General features: G+C 34.0%; 4 protein-coding genes across 5 annotated transcripts; all 4 read left to right on the forward strand.

The window, feature by feature from the left end:
- Positions 1-1,326: 1,326 nt before the first annotated feature.
- LOC122585821 lies at positions 1,327-16,695 on the forward strand. 2 transcript variants are annotated; one of them, XM_043757946.1, is made up of 7 exons: positions 1,327-1,352; positions 1,475-1,583; positions 4,474-4,576; positions 5,078-5,144; positions 9,094-9,164; positions 9,950-10,019; positions 15,864-16,695. In XM_043757946.1, exons 4-7 carry the CDS (start codon positions 5,141-5,143, stop codon positions 16,601-16,603), a joined length of 885 nt encoding a protein of 294 aa, XP_043613881.1. In that variant the 5' UTR covers positions 1,327-1,352; positions 1,475-1,583; positions 4,474-4,576; positions 5,078-5,140; the 3' UTR covers positions 16,604-16,695. The 2 variants fall into 2 exon arrangements, with proteins under 2 accessions (XP_043613881.1, XP_043613880.1); XM_043757945.1 differs by lacking the exons at positions 1,327-1,352; positions 1,475-1,583 and having other exon boundaries at positions 3,982-4,576.
- Positions 16,696-20,195: 3,500 nt separating this feature from the next.
- LOC122592072 lies at positions 20,196-21,440 on the forward strand. The gene is made up of 2 exons (XM_043764283.1): positions 20,196-20,829; positions 20,965-21,440. The coding sequence occupies exons 1-2, from the start codon at positions 20,196-20,198 to the stop codon at positions 21,438-21,440; spliced, it is 1,110 nt and encodes a 369-aa protein (XP_043620218.1).
- Positions 21,441-22,312: 872 nt separating this feature from the next.
- On the forward strand, positions 22,313-25,890 carry LOC122581683 (5'-deoxynucleotidase HDDC2). The gene is made up of 8 exons (XM_043753936.1): positions 22,313-22,690; positions 24,190-24,314; positions 24,412-24,449; positions 24,541-24,651; positions 24,738-24,817; positions 25,067-25,103; positions 25,452-25,493; positions 25,598-25,890. The coding sequence occupies exons 1-8, from the start codon at positions 22,418-22,420 to the stop codon at positions 25,681-25,683; spliced, it is 792 nt and encodes a 263-aa protein (XP_043609871.1). The 5' UTR covers positions 22,313-22,417; the 3' UTR covers positions 25,684-25,890.
- A 929-nt stretch (positions 25,891-26,819) lies between these two features.
- LOC122601186 lies at positions 26,820-27,710 on the forward strand. The gene is made up of 2 exons (XM_043773953.1): positions 26,820-27,153; positions 27,248-27,710. Exons 1-2 carry the CDS (start codon positions 27,077-27,079, stop codon positions 27,600-27,602), a joined length of 432 nt encoding a protein of 143 aa, XP_043629888.1. The 5' UTR covers positions 26,820-27,076; the 3' UTR covers positions 27,603-27,710.
- The last annotated feature ends 234 nt before the right edge of the window (positions 27,711-27,944 follow it).

The raw sequence follows: 27,944 nt of genomic DNA on the forward strand, positions 1-27,944 counted from the left end.
TAGTCAACTAAAAAGATGTCAATCACTTTGCTTGTGCCAAATAATCGATGATGATTGTAGGGGATCACAAGCTAAAATAGACCTGAGGCCAAAGTAAGCAGCCAGCTTTCTTGATGAGCGAATCAGACTTATGAAGACCTTAAACAATTGTTGAAGAAAAGATTTTATTTTACGTTTGAGCTTGAAAGTGTCTGCTCATTTGTACTTTCACTTACAACCTCAATATTCCGCCTTCGCCATTGCCAACCTTCTGTTTTCCTTTTGTGCTATTTAAACTTAAAATGTGTCTGTTAATTGCCATGCATTGTTTATGCCGCTAGAACATAATGAATTTTGGACTTTATGCGTCTGGCAAAGCTTCAGAGCTTGGTTATGAACCCGCATGTACTTCTGATACTGCTTTGATTACAGGACTGTTGTAGAGATCGATGAATCTAGTGTGTTAGCTTGGACTTTCTAAACATCATATGATTCCAAGCAGCATTGCCGTCGCTTATAAAAACTTACCTTGGTCGTTGTCTTTTGCATAGGCTTAGATAAGTCAGTACCCTCTTTGATTATGGTAGAGAGTGAAACAACTTTTCAGATGTCCAAAAAAATCCACCCGTTCCCTATTCTGCTTCCGAGCATGGATTGGTGACATGACTAATGCTACATTGCTACTATTACCAATGCCATGGAGGTAGAACATGAGGATGGGTCAGGTGTTGCTGAAAAATATTATATGAACTTTTAAGTTTTTTCTAGCATAAAAACAAACAATGAAAATAAAGAATAAAAAAAAGGTGGTTATAAATAGTTTTTATGACAAATAAACAAAATTTCCACTTGTAAGTTAAATAAACATGCCACATAAGTTATTTACTATCCTTTCTTACGTTAATTTTTCTTTTCTTTCAAAATTGAGATGATTTAAACTTATATATTTATAACATAACTCAATTATTTTATTTTATTAATCTTTCATTTCATTTTTGTATTTTTTTCATATATTTAAAACCCAACAAATACAACATATCTATTATTTTCATTGTAAAAATATTTTTCCAAAACAAAAATATAAGAAAAATGTAATTATTATAGTACATGATATTTTATTATTATCATTATCATTTAAATAATCTTAAAATTTTACTGTAAATAAAAACGAGTAGTTATTTTCGATCAAAATAAATAAAAAAAGGAAAGACACCTAAATCCTAAATTGAAAATTGTATGGGATTCCCGCGTTGGAGCAACGCCAAATCCAGGAACCGACGCGGTATATTTTCCCACCCCACAATAAAAAGCTCACACGCATTCCATTTGGAAACCCTAAATTCGCTCGTAAACTCCACGCAGCAGCAGTGTATGTATGTATCAAATTCATTATTGTATATATGTTTTATTTATGTATATGTATATGTATTGTAATAATAATGTATGATATATACTAACAGTAATAATTGAACGATATTTCAACGTTATTCTGCAGCATCTATACTCCTCTGTCCGGTTAGGGTTTTGAAAGGCGATCACCGGAATTAGGGTTTTATCGTTTTCACGACTGACGACGACAATGCCGCTTTCAAGAATTAATCAGGGTTGTATCTATTCTCTCTCTCCCTCTCTCTCTCTCTTTTTTTTTTCTCAGTCTCTGTTTTTAATATAGTGAATTATTTCGTTAGTTACTTTTGATAATAATATAATAATGGCAATATATCATAAAGAAACAATACTGATGATTTTTGTCTGATAAAAGATAGTATATGTTATTATCAATAATTTTATTAATTTCAAAACTATTCATCTATAATTATGATGATGATTCTTCAATTTTAAGCAATATATAATCTTTGGCAAGTCTTATTTTGTTTGAAAGTGTGTTACCTTACATTCAAGAATCCATAATCTATAATTTTGTTTTTGTAGCACGGAATGCTGTTTTCAGAAGGGGTCATTCCTTTTTTAATTTTTTGTTGATTTGGTTTTGGTATGCACCAACGATATTTGCTTTTCGAAATTTTGACATCTGGGGTTACATTTTGCTTTTGCAATTCTCAACTACTAGAACACTTAAACACGCGTTTCAACTTCTCTTTTACTTTGAGGCTTGTACTTGAGAGTTGATCGTGTGTATCTAGGTTGTTGTTGTACCAAGGATCGCTTTAGCTTTTGAGTTTCCCCACTTTTAGTTGTTTTGATGTATTAAATAATCAGGTGCATATATTTTTTTTTCTGGTAATTCCAAAGGCTTTTGTATTCCGTAACTACTACGACACTTAAACACTCGTTTCAACTTCTCTTGTACTTTGAGGCTTGTACTTGACAGTTGATCGTGTGTATCTAGATTGTTGTGGTAATGGGGTTTACATCTGCTTTTGAATTTCCCTTATTTTATGTGGTTTTGAATTGACGTTTTGCTAATGGGGATTGTGTTTATATATGTTTATAAACTTTTAAATTGCTTTTGTAATTTCTGTCCAATACTAGATTACCACAACACTTGTTTCAGCTTCTCTTGTACTTTGAGGCTTGTGCTTGAGGGTTGATCGTGTGTATGCAGGTTCTTGTATCGGGAATTGCTTTAGCTTATGACTTCCCCTACTTTGTATACATGTTTAACAATGGGGTTGCACCTGTTTTTAAAAAATATTCAATTGCTTTTGTACATCCCACTACTTGAATACCCGAACAGTCGTTTCAACTTCCCTTGTACTTTGAGGCTTGTACTTGACAGTTGATCGTGTGTTTGAAGGTTCTTGTAGTGGAGACTGCTTTAGCTTTTGACTCGTCCTACTTTATGTGGTTTTGGCTTTTATGGTAATGTTTTTCATATGTTTTTGAGTGGTGCAATTGCTTTTGTATTCGCGTACTAATCTCACCTAAACAACTGTTTCGACTTTTCTTGTACTTTGAGGCTTGTACTCGAGGGTTGATCATTTGTATGTAGGCTGTTTTTGTAGCACGATTTCATTTGCATTTGACGTCTCCTATCTTGTGTGTTTTTGATTTTTTTTACTATTGGGGTTGCATATTTTACTAAAGTTTTCAATTACTTTTGAAATCCCCTACTAAAAGTATCCATGTAGAAGTATTCTTATAGGTATATATTTAAAACAAGACTGATTTAAATATGTAATGAGGCAAGTTTTGTTTTCTTTGTGGTATACACTTGATCACGTGATCAGTTTTAATAATATAGACTAGAAATTGACTATTAATTATTAAATATCATATGGATTCAGGCATTCAGCTTTGAATCTAGACCAATTCAAAATTTTCTAATAAAGGAAGTGCTTGTTTTGCTATATAAATATGAACATGAAATCGATTCTAATAGTTATCCAAAAATTGGACTATTTAAAATTAAATAAGTGCTTGTTTGCTGTATAAATATGTGATGAGGAAGTGCTTGTTTTGCATGCATGATTTTTGTTCCAGTCATTCCAATATTAGGTTACAAATTGTGACTTAGTTTTTTTGGCTGCAAGTGCCGCTGTTTCTTAGGTTTTCATTCTATATTATCATCTTCTCTTATTGTTTCTTTCCGCATTCCATTCATTTTTTGTGGATTATCATACATGGTTATACATGATATCTTGTTATCATCAACCAAGCAATGTAAAATGTCAGGTTCAATTTTCTGTATTTTTTTGTTTTTATAGTTATTTTGGTGACTTTCACAACTTGATGCTGGCTTGCTTTTCACTATTGTTTTTTAAAAATTCGATCTCTTCATTTTTTGTTTTAGTTTCTGTGAATCACGTTTTTGTTCAATACCTCTTCAAATCAGGAAGTGTGGGACATGGTTGTTTGCAGAACGAGATAAAGTAAGTGACAGGTTTATACATCGCTACACTGTCCAATTTTTTATGGTTCTTGATTCTTTGGTGTGTCATTTCAATTTTACCTTGAGCTATTGCACGCTTTTGTCATTTCATTAATTTGTATGTCGGTTTAACTGTTATGATTCAGTCTGTTCACTTTTTGCTGTTGCAGTGGTATGGTTGGGTTTGTTTTTTGCTGATTGATAACTTGAACATACTGTTTCTCGGTTTGGGTGTCACCTTGAGTAGGCCCTCCATTTTCTATCTTTTGTGGTTTTATTTTATTATTATTATTATTTTTTTTTTCAGTTCTCACGTTTTACTGATCACCTTCATATATCTGGAAGGGTGGGGTAATGGTAGATGTAAATTAAGGCACAGGTTGATAGGGTTATTAACTCGTTTTGATGGTTCCCTATACTCCAGTGCATCATTTATATTTACCTTGAGCTCTTAAATGCTTTTGAATGTTCAGATTTTTTAGTTTGGTTGCCGGTTTGTAACTCTTACACTACTTTGTAGTATTCTGTCATTTTGTTACTTATCGTTATGGTTTTTGTGCTTTTGATGTTGTAGTGGGATGATGTTTTGTTCTTTTCTGCTAAACCATGACCTCCTGTCAGTTCTTTTTTGTTAATGACTGGACATTCAGTTACATGTGCAGGTAGGAGTGCAGATGATAGATTTGCCTGGGCATGCTATTGGAGTTGAATTGAAGAACAGAAGTAGTCCTATATCTTCTGATATTAAACTCCTCAGGTCACTTGGTATTTCTCTAAGCTTTTAGTTTTTTTTTTGCATCTGTATATCTTATAATTAGATATGGCCATATTGACCCATTTACTTCTGAATGGGCCGCATTTGCGTTCTCTAGTCTGGTTTCTGATGGATCAAATCAAATTAAGTAGGTATTAGGGAACATTTCAGATGGTTTGAAAATTACACAAAAACCTTTAAGGCCCACTTTTTCAGTTAACGTATATTTCCTATTATTTGTAAGTTCAACAAAGGATAATAAAGTGTTTTCATGTTGACCCACCTACCCAACATGTTTTGAAATTTGGCCAATGATACAAAAAGGACTCCGGTCATTTTCCCGTCTTTACGTATAAAATCAATTAGTAACATGTTTATCCAAGTATGTACAGTAGTTTCTATCCAACCATTTTGAATTGAAATCTATCTTTGTGACCATTTCTAATAAACTGAATATGATGAATGTGCTTATTGTAGTAAAGTAATTCTGGAAATGTTTCTTCAATGTGCAGGGCATGTCCTAAGTAAAAAGAATTTGGAAGACATTGTGTGCTATCCTTTTCATATACGAGTTTATGGGTAATGTACTTTCCTTTATTTGTTTTGTATATTATATATAGATTGTCTGATAGTCTTTTTGTTTCTTTTTCCGTGCATTACAGCCGAAGCTTACTTTGTGTGAACTTTATGTAGGCAGGCCCGAGCTTGGTTCAATTACGACTTGAAAAGCTCACTGATAGACATAAGTTAAATGTAATTATCATATTAGAAGTAAAAAGACTGTGGTATGGTTCCAAAAATAACATCATTTTAAATTTTCAAGTCTGAGAAAAACAGTAATCATAAAGAGTAGATTAGTTCTACTAATCTAGTAGACATTAGCAACTAATGTTCAAATATTGCAAATACTCTAGCAAAATGCATTATAATAGACTCATGAGCTTAAAAAGCTTAAAAAGCTGATATGAACCCACAATAGACAGAAAATGAATAAACAAGAATGAAAGTAAAGGGTGGTTAAGTGTCAATCTGTTATTATTAGTGTTATTAGTTTTTTCTTTTTGAACAGCATTAGTGTTATTAGTTACTTGGAAACCAAGTTATGTTTAGGTTAAGTTGTCTCTAAACAAGGCTTGCGTGCCATTTGTTTAGGATATGAGTTATTAGTCGGTTCTTTGAACTAATTAGGAGCCACTGGAACTCAAATCCAGTATAGGAGTCCTGGAACTCGAAATCCAGCAAGTCTAATTGGACAGACGACTTTTGTTGGCTGGGTTTGTGTTATTCATTCATAATACACGTGTATTTGGTGGAATTCTACTCTGTTACACAACAAAAGCCTGATAGTATACCTAAGCTCGATAACCATTCAACCCGATCCATTAATGAGCTTGTTAATTACTTAATTATGACGATGATTCTGTTTCTTGGAATTTATAATATCTTGCAAGTGCTGATTTATTAGAAATGTGCTACCTTACATTCAAAAAACCCATAGTTTTGTACTACAAGAACGTCTATATACCTGTTCACCTTCTCTGAAGCGATCTATTTGAGGTTGACCGTGCATCTAGGTTGTTGCTGTAGCGCAGAATGCATTTTTCCATTAGGGGTTTTTCTTTTTAATTTTTGTTGATTTCCCCATTTTCATATGGTTTTTATGTTTTTCAACAATTGGGTTTCACCTGTTTTTAGAATGTGCAATTGCTTTTGTATTTCCCACTACTAGAATACCCGGACAGTTGTTTCAACTTCTCTATTACTCTGAGGCTTGTACTTGACCATTGATTGTGTGTTTCAAGGTTCTTGTAGTTGAGATTGCTTTAGCTATTGACTCCTACTTTATGTGGTTTTGGTCTTTAGTAATGGGGTCCCATATAGAGCTAGAAGTATCCGTGTAGAAGTATTCATATAGAGCTATCTTTAAAACCAGACTGATTCAAATATGTAATGAGGCAAGTTCTTTTTTTTTTGTGCTATACACTATAACATATGATCAGCTTCAATAAAGTAGACTAGAAATGGACGGGTAGATATCATATGGATTCAGCTTTAAAACTAGACCAAATCAAAAAATTTAATAAAGAAGCGCTTGTTTTGCTATATAAACATGAAATTGATTTTAATAGCTTTCTAAAAAATGTACTATTAAAAGTTATGTAAGTTCTTGTTTGCTATATAATAATGTAATGAGGAAGTGCTTGTTTTGCATGCATGAGTTTTGTTCTAGTCATTCCAATATTAGGTTACACGGTTACACATTGTAACTCTGGATTCTTCAGGCTGTAAGCCTGTAAGTGCCATTGTTTCTAAAGTTTTTATTCTTTATTACCGTCCTCTTATTGTTTTTTACACATTCTGTTCATTTTCTTGGATTATCATACATAGTGGTTACATCATTTATTGTGTGCTTTTAGGTTCTGTTGATTATTTTTTGAGACCAATGGACGGGTCATGGCTACTATAGCAACAGGATGGTTATATTTGATATCTTGTTAGAGCACTCACAGTGGGCTCGTTTTAGCTTGTCCATGGCTTGTTCTTTGTTGGAGGACGAGTGCACACCACTAGGTGTGCCTCGTCCTTCGTTCGTTTTCAGCACACCCGTTCCCACAGAGACGAGATCAAAGTGTAGTTTTTTTTTAATTGCTCGACAGGTGTTTTATATATGTATATATTGTATGTATATATGTGTTATGTATGTATATATCGGTGTGTGGTGGTGGCTGTGAAAAAAAAGGAGTAGCCATTTTTGCCGGCGAGATGCAGGTATGTGGTGGCGGCTGTATGAACAAAAAAGAAAATGAAGAAGATCGATGCATAGGTGGCTGTGAACAAATATAGCCATTTTTACTATATTTATATATTTATTATAAAAATTATTATTCAATTTTCACTCCTATAGTTATATTTAATTCTAAAAACCACCATAGAATATATATATTTTCAGCAACTATTTCTATTATTATTAATTGTTATTATTTATTTTCTATTTTATTATTATTATTATTATATTATTATTATTATTATTATTATTATTATTATTATTATTATTATTATTATTATTATTATTATTATTATTATTATTATTATTATTATTATTATTATTATTATTATTATTATTATTATTATTATTATTATATTATTATTATATTATTATTATTATTATTATTATTATTATTATATTATTATATTATTATATTATTATTATTATTATTATTATTATTATTATTATTATTGGGTTATAAGTATAAAATTAAATAAATAGTGGGTCATAGACTAGTCCTGGCATTGTGGGTGTTTTGGGGGATTAGTCCTTGGTTAGTCCTTGGGCTGATGTGGAGCTGACAGGGACTAGTCCTTGGAGAATGAGTGTCACCCACTGTGAATGCTCTTAGCATTAACAAAGGAATATTTGATTTAATGTTTTGATCGTTTTCTGATTTTGGTTGTGTTGGCTTGATGTCTTATCATTTAATTGTTTTGTGCCAGAGATTTTTCTGATTTTATGGCATCTTTTGTGAATCCTTTTTGACTAGAAAGACTTGCTTATGGGTAGCCTGGCAGGTTAAAGCATAAGTGTCCAGTTTTTGTACAGCTTACTGTGTCATACTGTTATAGAGTGCTTTTCAAATTAAGAGGTTTTTTGGATGATCCTCTGCTCTGTTACATTATTACACTGTGCTTTCTAAATTTCTTTTGGGTGTTCCAAATATACAATTATGTGGTTCTTTTTTTTAGCGTGTTCTTTTTCTGTTGCAGTGGCGTGGTTTAGTTAGTTGTTTCTTTGATAGATTATAAATGGCTTATGAGTTTGAGAAGCTGAACAATGCCTCTGGCATACATCAGTTTTTTTGCAGTCACTGATACCAGTTTTATTGCAGTCACTGATATCAGTTTTATTGCAGTCATGGATCTCAATTTAACTAAGTATATTTATGATAACTGCTCATGTAGTAAGTTACATTCTAACTACGGATTCTTCAGGTTGCAAGTGTCGTTGGTACCCCTGTTGTAGTATATAGCTGTTTTCTCTTTTGTTCTTTCCGTGTTCCATTCATTTTCTTCAGTAACAATCCACAGTAGTTAGATTGATTCATGCTTGCTTGTAGGTTCTGTTTGTTATGAGATTGCTAACATTGGGTTGTAATTGCATAGCAATGGGATGGGTATCATCAATCTAGAGATTATAGGTGTGAAAATTTGTATTTCTGTTTTTTCATGGTTATTTTGGCTTCTTTCAAAGTTCAAATGCCTTGTAACTCATCACCATCTTTTGAAGTTTCTTGTTGACACCTTGCTTGCTTTTATCATTATTTCTTCTATTTTCAGTTCTAACGTTTTACTGACTATACCTTCATATATCAAGAGGGGTGGGTAGATGTAAATCAAGGCACAGGTTGATAAGTTGATTCACTTGTTTTGATGGTTCTCTATTCACCTTTATCAGTTCTCACGTTTTACATTACTTTGTATAATTCTGTCATCATGTTACTTATGGTTATGGTTTTTCCTTCTTTTCTGCTAGGTTCTGTTATGTGCATGATGACTAGGATGTCCGTGTTCTCTCATTGCAGGCTCCCCTGTATATCAGTACAGGTTAGTATCTAAACCATGACCTCCTATCAGGTCTTCTACTACTTTTTAAAGTTGGGCAGTAAGGCTACTAATCTGTTGGATACTTGATGCACATTATTTGGTGGTTTAATTTACATCAGTTATAGCTGGTTTTGCTATTTTTTTGTTAATTTTTTTAAAATTTGTGTCAGTTTTTGTAGGTCTTAATTGTGTATAGTGGTTGTAGCTTAGACAGTAATAGGGTTATTCACTTATGTTATATCAAATGTTTTTATTGGTAGAGATACAAAATAGATTAAGATGTTTGTCTTGGTGACTAGCTGTTAAGCATGATTTTTTGCTGTCACCAGGAGTCAATTTAATTGACCCATTTAGTTCTAAAGGGTTTAAGTGTTCTAGTCAGGTTCATTTTAGTCGGATCGAATCCATTTAATTAATTATAGGGGAACATGTCTGACGGGTTGAAGTTGCCCAAAAAATATATGTTTAATGCCCACATCAAATATTCTTTTTTCAGTCAAAGTATATTTCCAATTATCTGTAAGTTTAACAAAGGATTGTAAAGCGTATTCTAGTCAACCCGCCTTACCCAGCCTGTTTTGAGATTGGGCCAATGATAAGAAAGGACTAGTTTTAACTTATAACCCAAACCTCTTTTATCCATTACCTAACCTGGTCATTTTGCCTATATACAAAATTTTCTATCCAAGCATCATTAATAGAAATTTATCTTTGCAACCGTTTCTAGTAAACTGAATGTGCTTATTGTAGTAAAGTAATTCTGGATATGTTTCTTCAATGTACAGGGCGTGTTCAAGGTAAAAAAAACTTTGGAAGACATATTGCATGCTTTCCTTTTCACTTGCGAATTTATGGGTAATCTCTTTCAGTTTCTTTTATTTTATATAAAATCAATTGTTTCATAGTCATTTGTAGATCTTTCCTGCATTACGTCCAAAGCTTCTTTCATGTGAACTTTTATGTATGTAGGGTCGAGTTCGGCTTGATTATGTTTTGAATACTGCTTGAAAAGTTCGCTAATGTACTCAGTTAAACTAAAACATACCATCAGTTACAAGACAAAGTTACAACAATTTAAAAATAGCATCATATTAAGTTTCCAAGTCTAACAATAATCTTAATTAATACTCGTAGTAAAGTAGTAGACATTAGTAACTAAAGTTCAAATATCACAAATACTTTAGCCAAATGTATGCTACTAGACATCATGAGCTTCAAAAGCTCAAAAAGCTTCATATTATAGATAAGCTCGATAAGCTCTCAAGCCGAGCCATCAAAGGCTTGGTCTCAGCTCATTAAATATTCCGGGCTTGATGTAAAAAAGCTTGGGATTGGGCTCGAGCTCTAGTTTAGTATAAAATTGAAAATATTTCGAAACATCCTTGCACCATCGTTATAGGAAGGATAATTGGCAAAAAAAGGTAAGCAACAAATCATTCATCCTAACAAAACAATAAAAGTAACTCTTAATGTCATCTTTGGTGCATGAGGTAGGTTGAGATGTAGACAATCTTATCCCTACTACAGGTAGATAGGCTTGTTGGGCATGAAAATCAAACCATTGAACTTTTTTCCGAGATAATGGCTTTAACCACTTCCAACCCAATAACAAAACAATATGCAACTAATTTTTTAAACATTCAAAGCAATTTGCTAACTAAAGTTTTTTTTTTTGGAAAAAATTTACAATGACAGAAACATCTTATCCTTGTGGTCTTTGGAACGACCACTCTAGACAATATTCAAACTATTTTTCGTGCCACCATGGAGATGGAACAGATTCAAACCAAAACTATCTCCAGTAATTCAGTAAAATCTTTCATAAAGGTCTGTAAAACATGTTTTACAATTACTAAAGCGAAGCCTTTTGGTTGCTAGTTAAAGTTAAATTAATGATTAAGATGAAATCAAACTACTTAAGGAAAAAATGTTTCATGGTAAACCATTTTTTAATCAAAATTCCAAGACATACGTAATGTATTGATCTGAAAATCTAATTACTACTCATCGTAAGTAATGAGACAACATAGATAGGTGATTTATATGCTAAGGCTTGTGCTTATAGGCAGACTGTCCTCAGGACTTCTTGCCTGCCACGTCAGCATCACATTTCTCAGGACTCTCCTCAGGACACTCACTGCCTATAAGGACAGCTTCTTCAGAACTTCTTCACCACATTATCAATTTTTTTAACATTTTTTATTACTTTATATATATATATATTTAACATTAAAACACACTTAATTAATTGAAAAAACACATTTTATTATTAAACCACACCACACTTAATTTTGGGTGTAGGAAAGTCAAGAAGATTTTGAAGCATGTCATCGCCAATGTTCTTGTTTTTGTTTTGATTTTGGGTGTTTTTCTTAGGCATGGTTTGGTTGAGGATTTTAGGTGTTAGATTTTCGGTTGTAAAATGTGAAGAAGGAAGAGGTATGTTTTTTTTTTGACAGTGGAGTGTGCCACAAATGAAGAAGACGACCGATATAGCCGTTTAAATTCAATTTTTTTTTTAGTTGGATCACACGTGAAGAAGTTGGCCCACAAGGAGCGTCTAAGAGTATTCTACGTGAAGAAGTTTTGGCAGGACGCAGAAGAAAGAAGCTCACGTTCAATAAGGAGTCTGCGTCTTGGGAGCATCGGGACGCGCGAAGAAGACCCTATAAGCATTGCCCTAAGCGAAAAGATTGCTTGTAATAAATAAAAGAAAGAATGTGATGTGTGTAGTAGGAATAATTAGATAATGATGTTGATATGGTTTTGATTGATCTAACATGCTTTTGGATGGACCTCAAGGTTAGTGGGAACAACTACCAAAATGAATACTTTTGTCAACATTACTTAACTTACGTCCCTTCAACACTTTTAATGCTTCTTTCCTAACCATGATGATGACCACAATAATTATTGGATTATTATCTATATTTTTTATTTTCTTTTCTTAGTCGGTTTTCAGATTGGTTTTTTACAAATTAGAAATCAATTTTTATTCGAAAAGATTATGACAATGAAAGCCAATATTACGAGTATTATATATCAATCAGTCCAAGTATCCATCTCAGTCACATTAAATCACCTTTTTTCATTCTCATTCTCAAATTTCAATTTCATACTTTTTTTTTGCTTCATCTCAATTTCATGCTTGCTTGATGATTTCAAGCATTAGCATTGATTTATTACATTAAATATGGATGATAAATATTCATTGATAAACAAATAGCCAATCCATTAGGGTGCATGGAGTGAGGTAGGGAGGGAACCGCTGCAGTCCGGTACCGGATTGAATATTGCCCTGTCCGACAGGTACTGGTGGAGTGAGGAGTGAATTGGAGAGTGTGGTTATGGTTTCCATGGACCGGATTGAATATTGCCCTGTCCGACAGGTACCGGTGGAGTGAGGAGTGAATTGGAGAGTGTGGTTATGGTTTCCATGGCCATCAATTTGAACGTTACAAACATTAAAAAAAAAAAAATTGAATGGGGCCCACAACGGTCGATTCTCCTCTTCTTCTTTTTTCTTTCTTCTGCTTGTTTTTTCCTTTCTTTTGCTCCATCTTTTTCTATCCTTTTTTATTTGATTTTTAATCTATCACATTACACACATATAAAACATAGCAAACATGAACCTAAGGTATGTTAAGATGGCGATGCAAGCCCACATGGTCAACGACAACAAACACCGATCTCAAGTGAACACTGTCATTCAGAGTGTATCTGACGAGAAGGCGGCTTACCAAGCCGAATCAACCGAATTGAAGCTCCCGATCAGGTTAGTAACGCTGTCGAAAATGAGTATTTGGTATATCTTCGACAGAAGATCGACTGGTTGAACCAAATTATTTTCCAGCTAACCACTGCCTCTTCGAACTTCACATCCATGCTTGACCACACGTTATTTTGGCAAGGCAGTGTCGGTGGTGGTCGTCATGTAGATTATGATACTTACCCGGGGGAGGAGTACGTATCTCCTCAACCCAGCGACGCTGTCGGGTCTCCTGAACCCTATCGATACATTCATCGTAACGACGGCGATAGTACTGTGGACTCGGACTATTCCGAGTGTTAGGATTATGTAATGTTTTATGATTTTAGTAATATTATGTAGTGTTTTATGATTTTGTTAATATTATGTAGTGTTTTATGAATATGATGTAGACATGTAGTGTTTTATGATTTTAATAGTATTAGTTTAATTTGTCTAATTTATTAAATTAAAGTTTTATTTATTATTTAAATAAAAATAATTAGAAAATAAATTAAATAGAAAAGGGTGGAGAAAGACGGAGAGAGACGGGAAGGTATTCCCTGCAATTAAAGAGCGGATAGATACCTATTGAAAAATCAGAGAGGACGGAGAAAGAGGCGGTGAGATACTCTTCCACCCTTAATGACACTAAACGTCTATATTCATATTCAATAAAAGTGGATAGGGTCATGGGGGATGCTTTGCAGTCGGGTGTTTATTGTCATCCTTCTATGAATTTCTTCTAAACCCACAAATAAAAAATCAATGTATATAATAAGTAAGTAACTGCTCAGTGCCGTCTTTCGTGGGTTTTGAGCCCCAATACCTCGACGGTGTATGGGGGAGGTTAAAATGTAGGCAGACCTTACCTTTACCTAAGTAGAGAGACTGCTTCCAGTTTCTACCTTTGCATGGAATGAGGATCGAACCCATAACCTCTGTCTCCAGAGGCAATGATGTTTACCACTGATCCAACCATGCTGCTTAAAAAAATAATAATAATAATAAAAAATCAATGTATATAATCAAATCCTATCTACAAAGTATAAACGGAACCTCTATTTTGAAAGATGCGGATGTTATATCATAGAGAAAGGTCTAAACTATGTTATCTTAACTCTTAACTAAGTTCATACTAGAAAATCCCCTCACTTAATACCTAATAGAAATAAAACCCTTTAATAGTCCGCCTAAAGACACAACAACATATTAGGGAAAAACCTTGACTTGAATCTGGTCTGAATCTCCCTAAATCATGTGAAGAGACTTCCTTACTTGGTTTCTACAAACTGAAAAAGAGAAGAAAATCGAAACAAAATATAAGAGAGATGGAAGTTAATGCAAAAAGGAGACAAAAACAGACTACTTTTACATGCCTAAAATGTTGCTTGTTTCATTCCTTTACTCCTTGTGTCGCATCATCCATACACCGACGCACGACTCAAATCCATTTTCTTCTATCAAAATGCAAATATGTTTACATAACCCGACAAGTTTTTCTCAATGGCCCACCATTGAAAAAAGGTAGATTGCTAAATATGTGAGTAGACATGCATACTAATCAAAGTTATCGGTTATCGAACATGTTACATGCGGATGTGAATGCAGTTTTTCTAGTTAAAACTATTTGAAAATGACAAATTTTGACTAATTACGTAATCTTAACTAAGACATTTTTAATTTCTTATGACAGATTTCAAATACTTGTTATCTTTTGGCCATACTAAATATGTTTACCTAATTTTCAACGAGACCGTCACAAGGGTACTGCTACTATTGGGTTAGAGACATACATTGATTTACACTGGTCTACATTCTATACTCCATATATAGAGTGCACCAAACATCACATCATTCTACTTAAATACCAACATTTATATCAATTGCTCGCAGCAGGGGATCTAGCTTATGTTGTCTTACTCGGGTTTATATTAGAGAGTCCCCTCACCCTCAATACCTAGTTGGAGGAGAAACCCCCAACTAAACCGCTTGAAGACACGACATTTAGTTGAAATAAAACCATGTCTTTCCGCAGGATTTAAACCTGCTTCACTGGAAAACTTTATTTGTGAAATTCTTTTAAATGTCTTTCATATGTCTCGAACTCGAGACCTATAATATGAAAAGTTGGTGTTCAACCACTGAGTTATAATGAAAAATAATATATAAAACTAGACACTAGAAATTCAGTAATTCACGCTCTAACATATATAAAACCAAATTTTCTTTGATCTTGTTGTAGTATTTTGGATGAAATCTTGTAATTGTAATGATAGATATAACACATTATCAAAAGCATATACGTATAATAAAATGATTATTACTTATTAGTATCTCTAATCATTAGTAATCAAATATAGCATTCCATATAATAAAACCCCAATAAAAGTTTATTAGATCACGTAATTAGATATAAGACCTAAACATATTCCTTAATTTAAAAGTATTTTTATACGAGTATATATGTTAAAAGTAAAACACTTGCCGAATAGAAAACCTATAATGATTACTACAATTTTAGTGGAAGGAGGTAAGGTGAGATGGCAAATGGGCCCTTTCTCTCTTTTTCCTTCTTCTTTCGATTATATAATATCTTTTCGTTCTTTATAAATATTATCAAAGGATATATATATTATCAAACTCAACACTTAATTCAGCCCCATGATTTACCAATATATTCGACTCATATAGCAATTATCAAATCCCTTCAAATTTTAATGCAAAGTTTGAAACTTTTTTACCAACCCATTTGTTTAAGTAGCCCATAAAATCTTGAATCAAAGCTCACAAATCTTGGAAAGCAGAGCAAGAAAAAACCAATACTAAATTCAACTATCTTGCATCATCATCTTCAAATATGTTGTGTAAAAAACACCCATCAAATCCATCATTAGTGGGGGTTTGTGCATATTGTTTGAATGAAAGGCTAATTAGTGTTGTGTGTTCAGATTGTGGTGAACTGAGGGCTTCTTCATGTTCTTGCTCTGATGTTTCTTCATATAGGAATTCATCTAGCAATTTTGATGTTGGAAGTATGGGAAGGCTATCTTTTTTGATTGAGAATGAAAAAGGTGATCAAAATACAATCTTTTCACATATGAAGGGAAAAAAACAGAGTGGAACAGGGGATCTTATTATGCTGAAAAGGAGCAATAGTTGTGTTGTTCATGTCAAGAAAAGTATTGGGTTTTGGAAAATTGGGAAGCTTTTTAAGAAAAAAACAGAAAAAGATTGTTTTGATGAAAGAAATAGAGATGGGCTTGAACTTGATCAAAAAAGTGATATGGATGTTTCAAGATCAAGATCAAGGTCTTTGAGTAGCTTCATGGATGGTAACTTTGAAAGTGCTAAAGTTTCTGACTTTAATGATTTTGAGCCAAGAAAAAGTGGATTTGTAGGTGGATTGATGGATCTTGATGATGATGGAGATGATTCTAATTATGATGATGATGAGTTTATTGATTTGAAGATTGATTTATGTGATAAGTTAAAAACAGAGTGCTCTGTTTTAAAGAAGGATGATTCATTAGAGTTAAATAATGGTTGTGGAATAGGATCATCATCATGTCGATTTTCGGTTAGTGATAGAGGGATTAAGAAGGTGAAGAACAGTCATGTTAAGGGTTGGAAGTGGATTTTTAAGCCTCACTCTGGTAAGAAAGATGTTGATCATATCTTAGAATCTTAAATTTTGATACTAAGAAAGTTAAAAACATCATATGTAATGTGAAAGAAGGGTTGATTTTATTTTTAGATTATGGTTATGGAAGTTCTTTGTTATGTTGTTTTTTTTTTCATATGATGTAACCTTTTCTTCCATTCCATCCAATAAGTTGTGAATATGATAAGGCTACTCGTGTTACTAAAATACCATTTTGACCTATTTTTGCTCAAAATGCAATAATAATTTATAGTTTTACTTTTACAAGGTTTCAAAGCAATATGTTATTGTTTGTTCAATTATACAAATATGAATGGTTATTGTTTTGTAACATCTACAATGTCACAATGTGCATAAGTTTTAAATCCATGATGAATTTATAAACATATGCTAATGAAGGGCGTGTTGACGATGACGTTTTTTGATTTATTAACAATGGCATGAATAGAAACATAAATTGCCATGAATCATGCTTTCGAAAAGTTGCATGGAATGTTAGAAAGATGGTGTGAGTTTGAAGGAAACGAGTTAAAGTGTTGATAGGGTACTAGGGTGTGGCTTTTAATAAAATGATAACCTTGATGCACTTTGAAGTTGTGACATAACTTAAGTCCAGAGTGTAAAAACTTGTAGAAAAAGAGGGCATAATTCTTCCAAATTCCTTTTGCTTTCTCCTTCATGGTCCAGGAACATAGGCCCATGTATTTTTTGGGCCAATTAGCAATGAATATAGAAAGTGCTCAAAGAGTCAAATATATAGTTTGGTTTTCTGGGACACTTAAAATAGAAGTGTTCAGATTTTTTTTTTTAAACGGTTCATCCTAGTTAAGTGTTCAGAGTTTTAACAATTTACATATTTTTTTTTTAAAAGGGTTCACCCTGGTTAGATTTAAGTGTTCAGATTTTTAACAATTTACATCTCATGTAACTTGATGTTGGACAATATCCATATGACTTGAAAACGATATAAACAATCTAAAACTTGCAAAAATAGTGTCTATAGGTGATTTTAAGGTAGACGTTTATCTCTTATCATACTATAACAACAGATAAGTCGGAATTGGTGCCCTACATGAATAATAAGTGTTTTTCATTCTCTTGTATAACAAATTATTTTTTTAATTGCCACAAAACATCATCCAATAATATGTAGTTCCTAACAGCCACCACCTGCTTGGATCATGATCGTCTGAACGATTATTAGAACGAAAACAATTCCACCCCCCCCCCCCCCCCCCAATTATCTATGTTTTTTGTTGATCATTTTTAAGTCGAAAGGTGTTTTCGAAAGCAACTGATAATTGTCCATGTCCATATATTTTGCTATTATATTCAAAAACTGTCATTCTGGCATGACGTAACAAAGTTTTATAGGAAACTATTTCCATGGAAAGTGAATTGTACTACTAAAACTTTATATATATATAACCACTGTTGCAGAACTACCCGAGTTGAGCCGAGTACTTTCAGAGTACTTGTTACAAGGTAGGGCACTGAGTAGACTCGGGTTAACCGATTTCTCTGAGTACACCTTATCTTGGCCGCTTTGACCCCCCGAGTACTCCCCTCATATAGTCATAGGCCTGAATACTCCCACTTCTTAGTCGACCGGTTTAGAAGAACCTAACAACTTGTGCGACCTTGTTTAGAAGAGCCTAGCAACTTGTGCAACCTTGTATATAGCTTACATTGATCCTTGGAAGAAGAACTTTTTCTCCAATTCTCATACATGTGGTAACTTGTGCCTCAATGGTGCTCTCAAATATTGGGAAGGTGGGTAACTAATAGAATTTCGACACGTGACTTAAAGCAAAATCTATCAACCACTATCAAAGTGTAAAGACCATACTAAAAAATAAATTAACCATCAATGCTTATTGTATAAGTCTTAAACGCATGCATAAGCTGACCAAATCTCACCGATTATAAATTCCAATGCCAGAAACCATAACTCGGCAACTCGCCAAAAACAAGTGGTGAAGAAACCACAAGTTGCCACAAACCAATTGCCCTTGCCAAAAGTTTTTTCCTGACCACACCATACCATAAAAGTAGTTGTGTCATAATCATGTTGGGACCACGTTAGTGTGATCGTTACTGATCATGTGTCATTCTTGATATGATAATTGACGAAAACTGAAATCTCTATGTCTAGTAAATATATAATGGACTTATTTACTCTTAGAGACGTAGTATAGGTTTCCCATTAGGTGATTGTAACTAAGAGACTAATTGTGCACACATTAAACAACAAAGGGGTCTAAAGTGTAAATACTCTCCTTATATATAGAGAGTCATTAACCCTAAGTTAAGGTTAATCCTACACACATAATACCCTAATTTTCGTGTGTGTATTCCTCTCTAATTTGTGCATCATGTTCCAGCCGAATTTATCATCCCATTATTACTCAATCACCTTGTTATGGGAACCCGAAATCAATAGCAATTATGTTTTGTGCTCTTACAGGTTCTACAGGACGATTGGGGATGTTTTATCACTCGAATCGAATCATGTTTATTCCAACAAATCATTCTTGTGCAAATCTCTATATGCAAACACAAATGAAAGTCTTTGCTAAGGGTAACGAAAGTCTACCAGCACATTTTCAAGTCTTTGCTAAGGGTAACGAAAGTCTACCAGCACATTTTCAAGTTTTTAACGCCCGTTGTCTTGCCGCTCAGCCTATAGGAACTTTTCAGGGGATTTTAACAATGTGAGGCCATGTAACGTATGGATGGGAACCTGCCTATAGCCATTCCTAATTAAATATAGAATTTTGTATATTATCATTTATGAAGGCCCCTAATAAAACTATGCGGCTGGTATCCTGACCAGACTTTTGGAAATTCAATCAGACTATTTGCAGCGACTATCGCTGTAAATAGTAGTGTTTTGTCCATATCTAACTATTTGCAACGATTACTGACAGGGGGCCCGTTATTATTTTGCCAGATTTGCTATTACAGACAGAGGGCCCGCATTATTTGCAGCGACTATCGCTGCAAATAGTAGTTGTGGTCGAGATATCAAAAATGTTTGGTTGGGATAGGGTGGGCGTATTTGAACTTCAATAATACACCTGAGCAAACTCTTACGCACACCAGAAACTAGCTGGCCCTGTACACTAATTTTACTTTGCATAATTTTAGTCCCAAAATGGTTATTTAATGAGGTCGGAGTTAAGTTTATATTAAACTTTCTGAATAACTCATCATTGGATCAGATATTTTATATATTTTTGATAATAACACTCTAAAAATTTAGGGGGGTGGGAGTGGATGTGGTGTGAGGTGCGGTGAACCTCGGCCCCGCGTGGGAACACCGCCGCCAGGGGGTCGGGAACTTATGGCCGAAAACGGGGAAGAGAGCCCGAGGAGAGAGAAACCGGACGTGGGGCCGCGCGCAGGAAATGGACCATTGGTGGCTGGACACGTGGCGAGGGGAGCGGGGTTACTAGCCGTTGCCTTTTTTTTTCATTTACTTCTTTCTCTATATATATACACTCTTTTTTTTCCCCCAAAAACAACACACAACTACTCTCATTTTCACTACATTTTTATAAAATTCAAACACCCCAACCTTTTCATCACTAATTTCTTACACCCAACACCAAAAAATATGGCTTCCGGTATTTTGGATAATTCGAGCGACTCTCTCGACGAGTCAAACGATAGCTCTATGGAATTCTTTGTTAACGCGTTACACATTCTTGAAGATACGACAACTTCTAGTGCTCCTCAAACTCGACGGTATACGGACCGGCGTCGGAAAATTGGTCTTGATACTCTTTTGAACGATTGGTTCATTCAACAACCAAAATATGAAGACGATTACTTTCGAAAGAAGTTTCGAATGGACAAGACCATGTTTTTAGATATCGTGCGCGACATTGAAGCAAACTTCCCGTATTTCCAAGAACGCTACGATGCAAGAGGAAGAAAAAGTTTTACGGCGATACAGAAATGCACATCCGCCGTTAGGCAACTCGCGACGGGTAACGCACCAGACGAGTATGACGAGTACTTGTGCATGGCAGCCAGTACCGCACGAGAGACCCTTGATTATTTTTGTGACGCCATCATTCGGTTGTATAGCCGAGAGTACCTACGCAGGCCGACGTCACACGACGTTGCACGCATCTTCGAGGCCCACGAGCTTCGACATCATATGCATAGGATGCTTGGTAGCATCGATTGCACACATGTCGAGTGGTCGGCATGTCCTAGACGTTTGAGAGGGCAATACACGAGGGGTGACCACAACGGTCCAACTATTATGCTTGAAATCACCGCGTCACAAGATTTGTGAATTTGGCATGCTTTTTTCGGTGTCCCGGGGTCGAACAACGACATCATCGTGTTGAACCAATCCGATTTGTATGTCACAGTGCGTAACGGAACGGCTCCGGATTCTTCATTCCACGTGAATGGCCGAGATTATAAACGTGGCTACTATTTTAGTGATGGGATCTACAACAAGTGGTCAACACTTGTTAAAGCATACCCGTATCCAACCGACCCTAAGGAAAAAAGATTCAAGAAATTGCAAGAGGCGGCCAGAAAAGATGTCGAGCGAGCTTTTGGTGTCCTCAAAGGTAAATGGAAAATTCTTCAACGACCTCTTCGACCTCTAACGAAAGACAAAATTGGAAAGTATGTTCATACATATATTATCTTACACAACATGATCATTAAGAGGGACGGGAGGGGAATCTCACCGGTCCATATAATGGACCCGCCAGTGCAACCGGTGTACGATGAAAGTGTGTATGCGGAGTTGATTGACGAAGAAGTTCACCATCGCCTTCGATATGATCTTACGGAGCACGTATGGGCTCAAGATTTGGCGTATCTTGATGATTAGTTTTTTTTTTAGTATTATGTAATGTTTAATTTTTTTTTTAAGTATTATGTAATGTTTATTTTTTTTAAGTATTATGTAATGTTTCTTTGTTTTAATATAATAAAAGGGTATGTTTTTAATTTTAATATAGTTTGTGATTTTGTTAAGTAAAAATAAATGGAAATAAAAAAGATGATGTGGAATTGGGGTTGGGTTGAGTGGCGCCACCATTTTGGGATGATTTAGGGTGAATTGGGGAAGTTTGAGGTGGAGAGTTTTTATTGGAAGATGGTGATGTTGATATTTGGGAAACTTTGGGGTTGGGGAAACCACTCCCACCCCCTTACAGGCAGAATGAAAAATGTCTTGATTAACTCAAAAACTCGTGAGAATCTAAAGTTAAAATATCTAATTTTTCATTCATTAACTTTGTTTACGAGACGAAATTCTATCAAAGTTCATGTACAATATGATACTATAAATAATGGGGTAGGGATTTTCAGTTATTCTTCAACTTAACTAAAGAAATTTTGACTCTTGAAAAAAAATTCAAAAATGATTACAAAATCATAATTTTTGATTTTTATTTAAAGGTTAAAATTACTCTAACATAACATAACTTGAGAAATCCTTCCCATAAATAATCCATCATTTTCATATAACACTAACAACCTCCATAAAACAAACATTAGAAATCAACTTCTCATAATTCAAAACCCACAACATAAATTACTACTCTCAGCATACATACTTAGCTTAAATACTCGCTAAAATAAACAAAAGAAAGAACCCTAACTTTGACCCTCCCCCAACAAACAAAACTTGTCCTTTTTGACCCCCTAAACTTCAAGAAAACGCCACAAACCATCAATTTCTTGATTTCATCTCTCTCTTCCTTTAATTCCGCTTCACTTTTTTGCAGGTAGCATATTCACTCATCATATTCCAAGAAAACAAAAAACCCACCTCAAAGATTCAACCTTTTTCAACATTCATCAATGGCAGCAGCAGCAGCGACAACAAACCCATCCTCATCGTATTCTCCGCACACATTTAACAAATATCTAACAAACCCACATCCCATTCATCGTCCTTTTTTGTTAAAACTAAAACATGATCGTAACAAATTACAATCTGTTCGTTGTAGTCAGTTTGACCCACCACCTAGTAAATTGTCTGCTGCTGTTAATTCTGATTTTACTGACCGCACTTCTTCTTCTTCATCTTGTTCTAGTAGCATTGATTTTCTTACCTTGTGTCATAGCCTAAAGGTAAATTTTATTCTTTGACTTTGACCCATTTTTGTATATATATATGTATGTATAGGTTTAGTGAAGTTTGTTATGTATATGTATATGTGTATGTGTAGTTTTTAAGGAATTTGTTATCTGTGGTTTTAGGATTGTTATAGGACTAATTAGTTGTAAGATATAGACTGACTGACTTACTACATTGGAGATTTTGGGAGTTAGTAGGTGCTTTGTTTTATTGTTTTGTGAAAGAAAGGTTGTTGCTTTAGCGTAGCGAGCCGAGTTTGAGCCTCTAAAACTACTTACCAGCCGAGTTTGAGATTACTAAAAAGGCTCTATTTGTGAGTTTTTTTTGTATGCTGGAAATGTTCTAAAATGAATGCAAGACTTATTTTAGTAAAAGTTACACTCCAAATTGGCTTTTTTAGACCGGTTCAAGAAATATATGTGTTGAAGTTCATAGTATATAAGGATTCACTTTGAGTAATTTTTTATACCTTTGAAGTGACAGCTTCAAGAAATGTGTATTGAAGTTCACAGAAACTCACAATTATGAAGATTGGTGTTTGGGATTGCATTTTGGGGGGTTTAATCGGGTTACGACGTTTGTAAACACAAATAATCAGAAAATAATGTTTGGAAAACTATTTGAAAAAGTGACTATGAGGTACAATTTCTAAACCAGAAGATCGAGACCTGCGTTTTGCAAATGTTGGTTCTAAGCTTATTATCAGTTTTTTAAATACAATTCTCAACATTTCAATAGAGATTTGGCTTGTAATAAAACACTTTTGGTACAATGTGCTACACCCTGCTTGCCAAACAATGTGCCAAGTGATAGATTCCATTTGTTTAGGACAGAGTGATGCATTCTGCATTATTTCATGCTTAAGCGTGAGTAACTATGAAAGAATTATCCACATTTCTTTAACTAAGCAACAATGTGTAGAAACCGTGCTTACAAGCACGGCAGGAGATTTTTATACATTAGTTTACAGAATGTGCAAGTGCAACTAAATATTTACTTTCATCTGCTATGCCTACACAAAGCCTACAATCTCACTCTAAACTGTATTATCCTTAGTACTTCTATTCATTATATTAAAAAAGATTTTAATAACACTCCCAGTACCCCTAAAAGTATACATACCAAAATGTATAGTCGTGTCACCCTTACTGACTAATATCTTCCGATCTTCTATTTGATGTTATACTTCACAAACGTTCTTTTGTTTTTTTGCAAATAAAAAAGTCTCTTAGTACATAAACCTCAGATTTGGAAATGATCAGATGATTAGGGGAAACCCTGCCCAGAACCATCTCTTACATACGTGATCATACTAAACCTTATATTTATCTCATTAGTATTTTACAACTGTAACAAAGGCGCACACAATTAATCCATTATTTCACATTAGTTTTTCCCTTAAAACATGCTATTCAGTTCTACTTTTGTTTTAAAATTCCTGTATGTTCCTTGTAATTTGTATGGAACTTATCGATATCTCCTTTTAATGTAGACCACAAAAAGGAAGGGGTGGGTCAACCATGGAATAGAGGGTCCTGAGTCTATAGCTGATCATATGTATCGGATGTCATTAATGGCTTTAATTTCTGGCGATCTTCCTGGCATCAACAGGGAAAGGTTTGTTATAGTTACCCTTTTCCACAAGCAAATATTAATACTCCATACAAAATAAATGTTGACTTTGAATCATAAGCTACTTTTACTTTGAATATAGGTGTATCAAGATTGCAATTGTGCATGACATTGCAGAAGGTACATGATCAGTTATCCATTATCATTTATTTATATGATCTATAGGTTTTGCTAAGTTCGAGAATATCGTTATATAATTATACTTTTATAGCTATCGTTGGAGATATAACACCATCTGATGGCGTACCGAAAGCAGAAAAGAGTAGACTCGAGCAAGCGGCTTTAAATGAAATGTGCGATGTTCTTGGTGGTGGGATGAGGGGTAATTTTAGTTACTCACTTTCTCAAGTTTACATTCATTGTGTTTCCTTCAATGGCAGAGTTGTTAATTCTTTTCATAACCTACAGCTGAAGAAATCAAAGAACTTTGGAGGGAATATGAAGATAATGCTTCCCTTGAGGCTAATCTTGTGAAAGATTTTGACAAAGTATGCTTATTATTTGTTTTATTTATTATGGTTTAGTCCATTATATATAATAAGAATTAAGAAAAAGGGAAGTGATATAGGTACCATTTATGTTAAAACTTTTACCACAACCTTTGCATTTACTGACTCGGTCTCTTATATAAACTGTACATGATGGTAAATGTATTAAAAAAGATAGTACTTGTATCACTAATCCCTTTGAAAAATATCTATCCATTGATGTAAATCCTTTGTTTCATTATTCCCCAGGTCGAGATGATCCTGCAAGCACTTGAATATGAAACTGGTATGTGTAGATAAAACATAATCTGTTTGGAACACAAATATCATACGCATTCTCTAGCAAAATTTGGCAGCATTTGTAGTCTAATCATATTTTCTCTATATTCTTATGAAAATGAGTTATCATAAATTTTTTTAGGAGTTATCAATTTTTAAGCTTGAATTTTGACCTATCTGACCTTTGAGATTAATGTTCCTGATTAAGTTCATGCTCCAAGTTTTCTCTTTGCTATATGTCCCCCCTGAAAACCATATTAAGTTGATCCGGCATAACTTGCCAGTGGAGATGGAAATTTATTTTTTCTCGTGTTAATTTATGTTTTTATCTTGTTTCATTTTGATGCTTTTACAGAACACGATAGAGTTTTGGATGAATTTTTTCACTCCACGGCTGGTAAGATAAATTCTTTCACTTTAAACTTTTTAAGCCATCATCTAAAAAGTAGATAATCAATAAACGTTTATGTTGTAATCTTTGCGTTGATGGTTGTAATGCAGGGAAGTTTCAAACTGAAATTGGCAAGAGTTGGGCAGCTGAGATCATTGCAAGGAGAAATTCAAGGTTGGCAAAGAAACTAAACTAACCAGATTTGCCCCTTTCGGACGATGAAAGATGTCATCATTTCATATCTTTTAAACATAAAAGCAAAATCTTATCACAATTTTATTAATGTTTGGCATCCTATAATCTGAAAGTTGTTGCAATAGTTTCAAGATATAAGAGCTTTGAAATTACCTTTTTTGTAACATGTAAGCTTTAAGCCAATGGATTTGGTCTCTAGTTTGTCAAATTCGACCAGACTTTTTGAAATATATTCTTTCCGGTGGTCGAATCTATGTCGCCCATCATTCGTATGAAACGTTTACAGGCGTATTTGTGTTTCCATACTATTTCGTCAAATGTGGGACAGAAGACAGACTTATTCTTGAGGGGTACTTGTGTAGGCCATTTAAAACTGATGTAAATGATATGATGTATGTCTAAAATATGGTTTTGATAAACTTTCATTCAGAGAGATGATATTGTGTTTAGAATTGAAAGTCTAAAAATATGTATAAAAATTAAATAGCCATACATGAAAGCTCTAAAGATCAAGATGTGACAAATATGTCGAATGTTGAATAACTAGATTTAAAACGCCGGTACCGTATTGTCAACGTCGTTATGCGTTCATATGTATGTATCTTAGGATGTCAAGGGAAATGAAAAACATACAAATCTTAAAAATGTCAATTACAATGATTAAAGGGGCATGTATGTATCGACGATGTACGGGGAGGTTAAGATGTAGGCGGACCTCACCCCTACCTAAGTACATAGGCTGCTTTCAGTTTTTACCTGAATAGTAGAAAATGCCCTCCAATCTTTGCATGGGATAAGGATCGAACCCATGACCTCTGTTTTCAGATGATAGGGTGTTTACCACTGATCCAACCATGCTGCTTTTAGGATATCCAACCATGTATGTATCTTAGGATATCAAGGGAAATAATACGAAAATGAATTTTGTAAATGATTTAGGTTGCATATAAATCTTAGTTAAATATATGCATCACTATTATAAAAGTTTGTTAAACCGTGTTTCTCTGTCTGATTATACTTTCAAAAACAAAAAACATTACCAAACCAAACCCAAACATCATATATCCATTATATATAGACAGACCATAAATTTGGTTTCAAAACATTATTTTATTTTTGTAACTAAAAATTAAGAAAGCATGCCATTAGTGGAATAACAATGAGACAGGTCGATCACAACTAAATATATGTTAGTTTCTTTGTGTACACTATTCGACCACATACATGCATAAGGTAGAGTGGGTTTCAAGTCATTACCCATAACTATCCTTTTTATATTTTCCTTTGCAGCCTCACCAATCTCATTGCTTCACACCTTCTCATTTTATAAGATCTTCCCAAACACAAATAGATATTATATCAACTTATTATTATTCTTATTTCATAACTAAGATATGATTTCCATAATCAATTTTCATATTTTCTCTATTATCATCTCGAGCCATGGAACGACAAGATTGGGCCATAATAGGTGCGGATTGTCTCGTTTTATCTTGTTGTTGTCAATGCCTGATCTTACAAGTACTCGTGTTCGTGTTGCTAAAATTTCCTAGAAACGTTTTTAGAAAAACAAAGGAGTACTTGAAGAGGAAGTTTAGAAAACAAAAGAAGGCGGCTCTAGCTCGTTGTGCTAAGGCAGTTATAGGGCGGAAGAGGCCTCGGAAGCCGCCTTGTAGGATGGCGTTGGACGATTTCCGGTTGGAAGAATTGGATGGTTGCATGGAAGAAGTTGAGAAGGTGTTGGGAGAAATGTGTAATAGAGGTGAGTTTGGATTTGGGAGCTTTTGGAGAGAAGATGATAATTATTTGGAGGATGATTTTAGAATATGTTTTGTAAATCAACAACTTGGATATTATGATGATGATGGAAATTATCATTTAGTTCCAGTATTTGGTCCTCTTACTATGCGAATAGTTTAGATTTAGTTGATCATATATTTATTTTATTATTATAAACTATATATTTGTTGTAATTTGAACTGTGATTTTTTGCTTCACATCTAAGTTAAATACACATGTGAAGTTTTATTATATCTTGTTTCTAAGACTTGAAATGACATATATGTTTTTTTTGCTTTCTTTATAAGCAAGAAAGCAATATATGGCTTTTGAATGATATTTACGAAATAAACATGATTTCTAGCTAATTGATCTACATTTCCTCTTTCTCAAAAACAACATTAAAACGTACAATAGACTATGAAGTATCGACATATCCACTTTCGAAAATAACATTTTAACAATAAAACATGAAAATCAAAC

Source organism: Erigeron canadensis, chromosome 1 (assembly GCF_010389155.1).
Source record: "Erigeron canadensis isolate Cc75 chromosome 1, C_canadensis_v1, whole genome shotgun sequence".
Classification (NCBI taxonomy): domain Eukaryota; kingdom Viridiplantae; phylum Streptophyta; class Magnoliopsida; order Asterales; family Asteraceae; genus Erigeron; species Erigeron canadensis.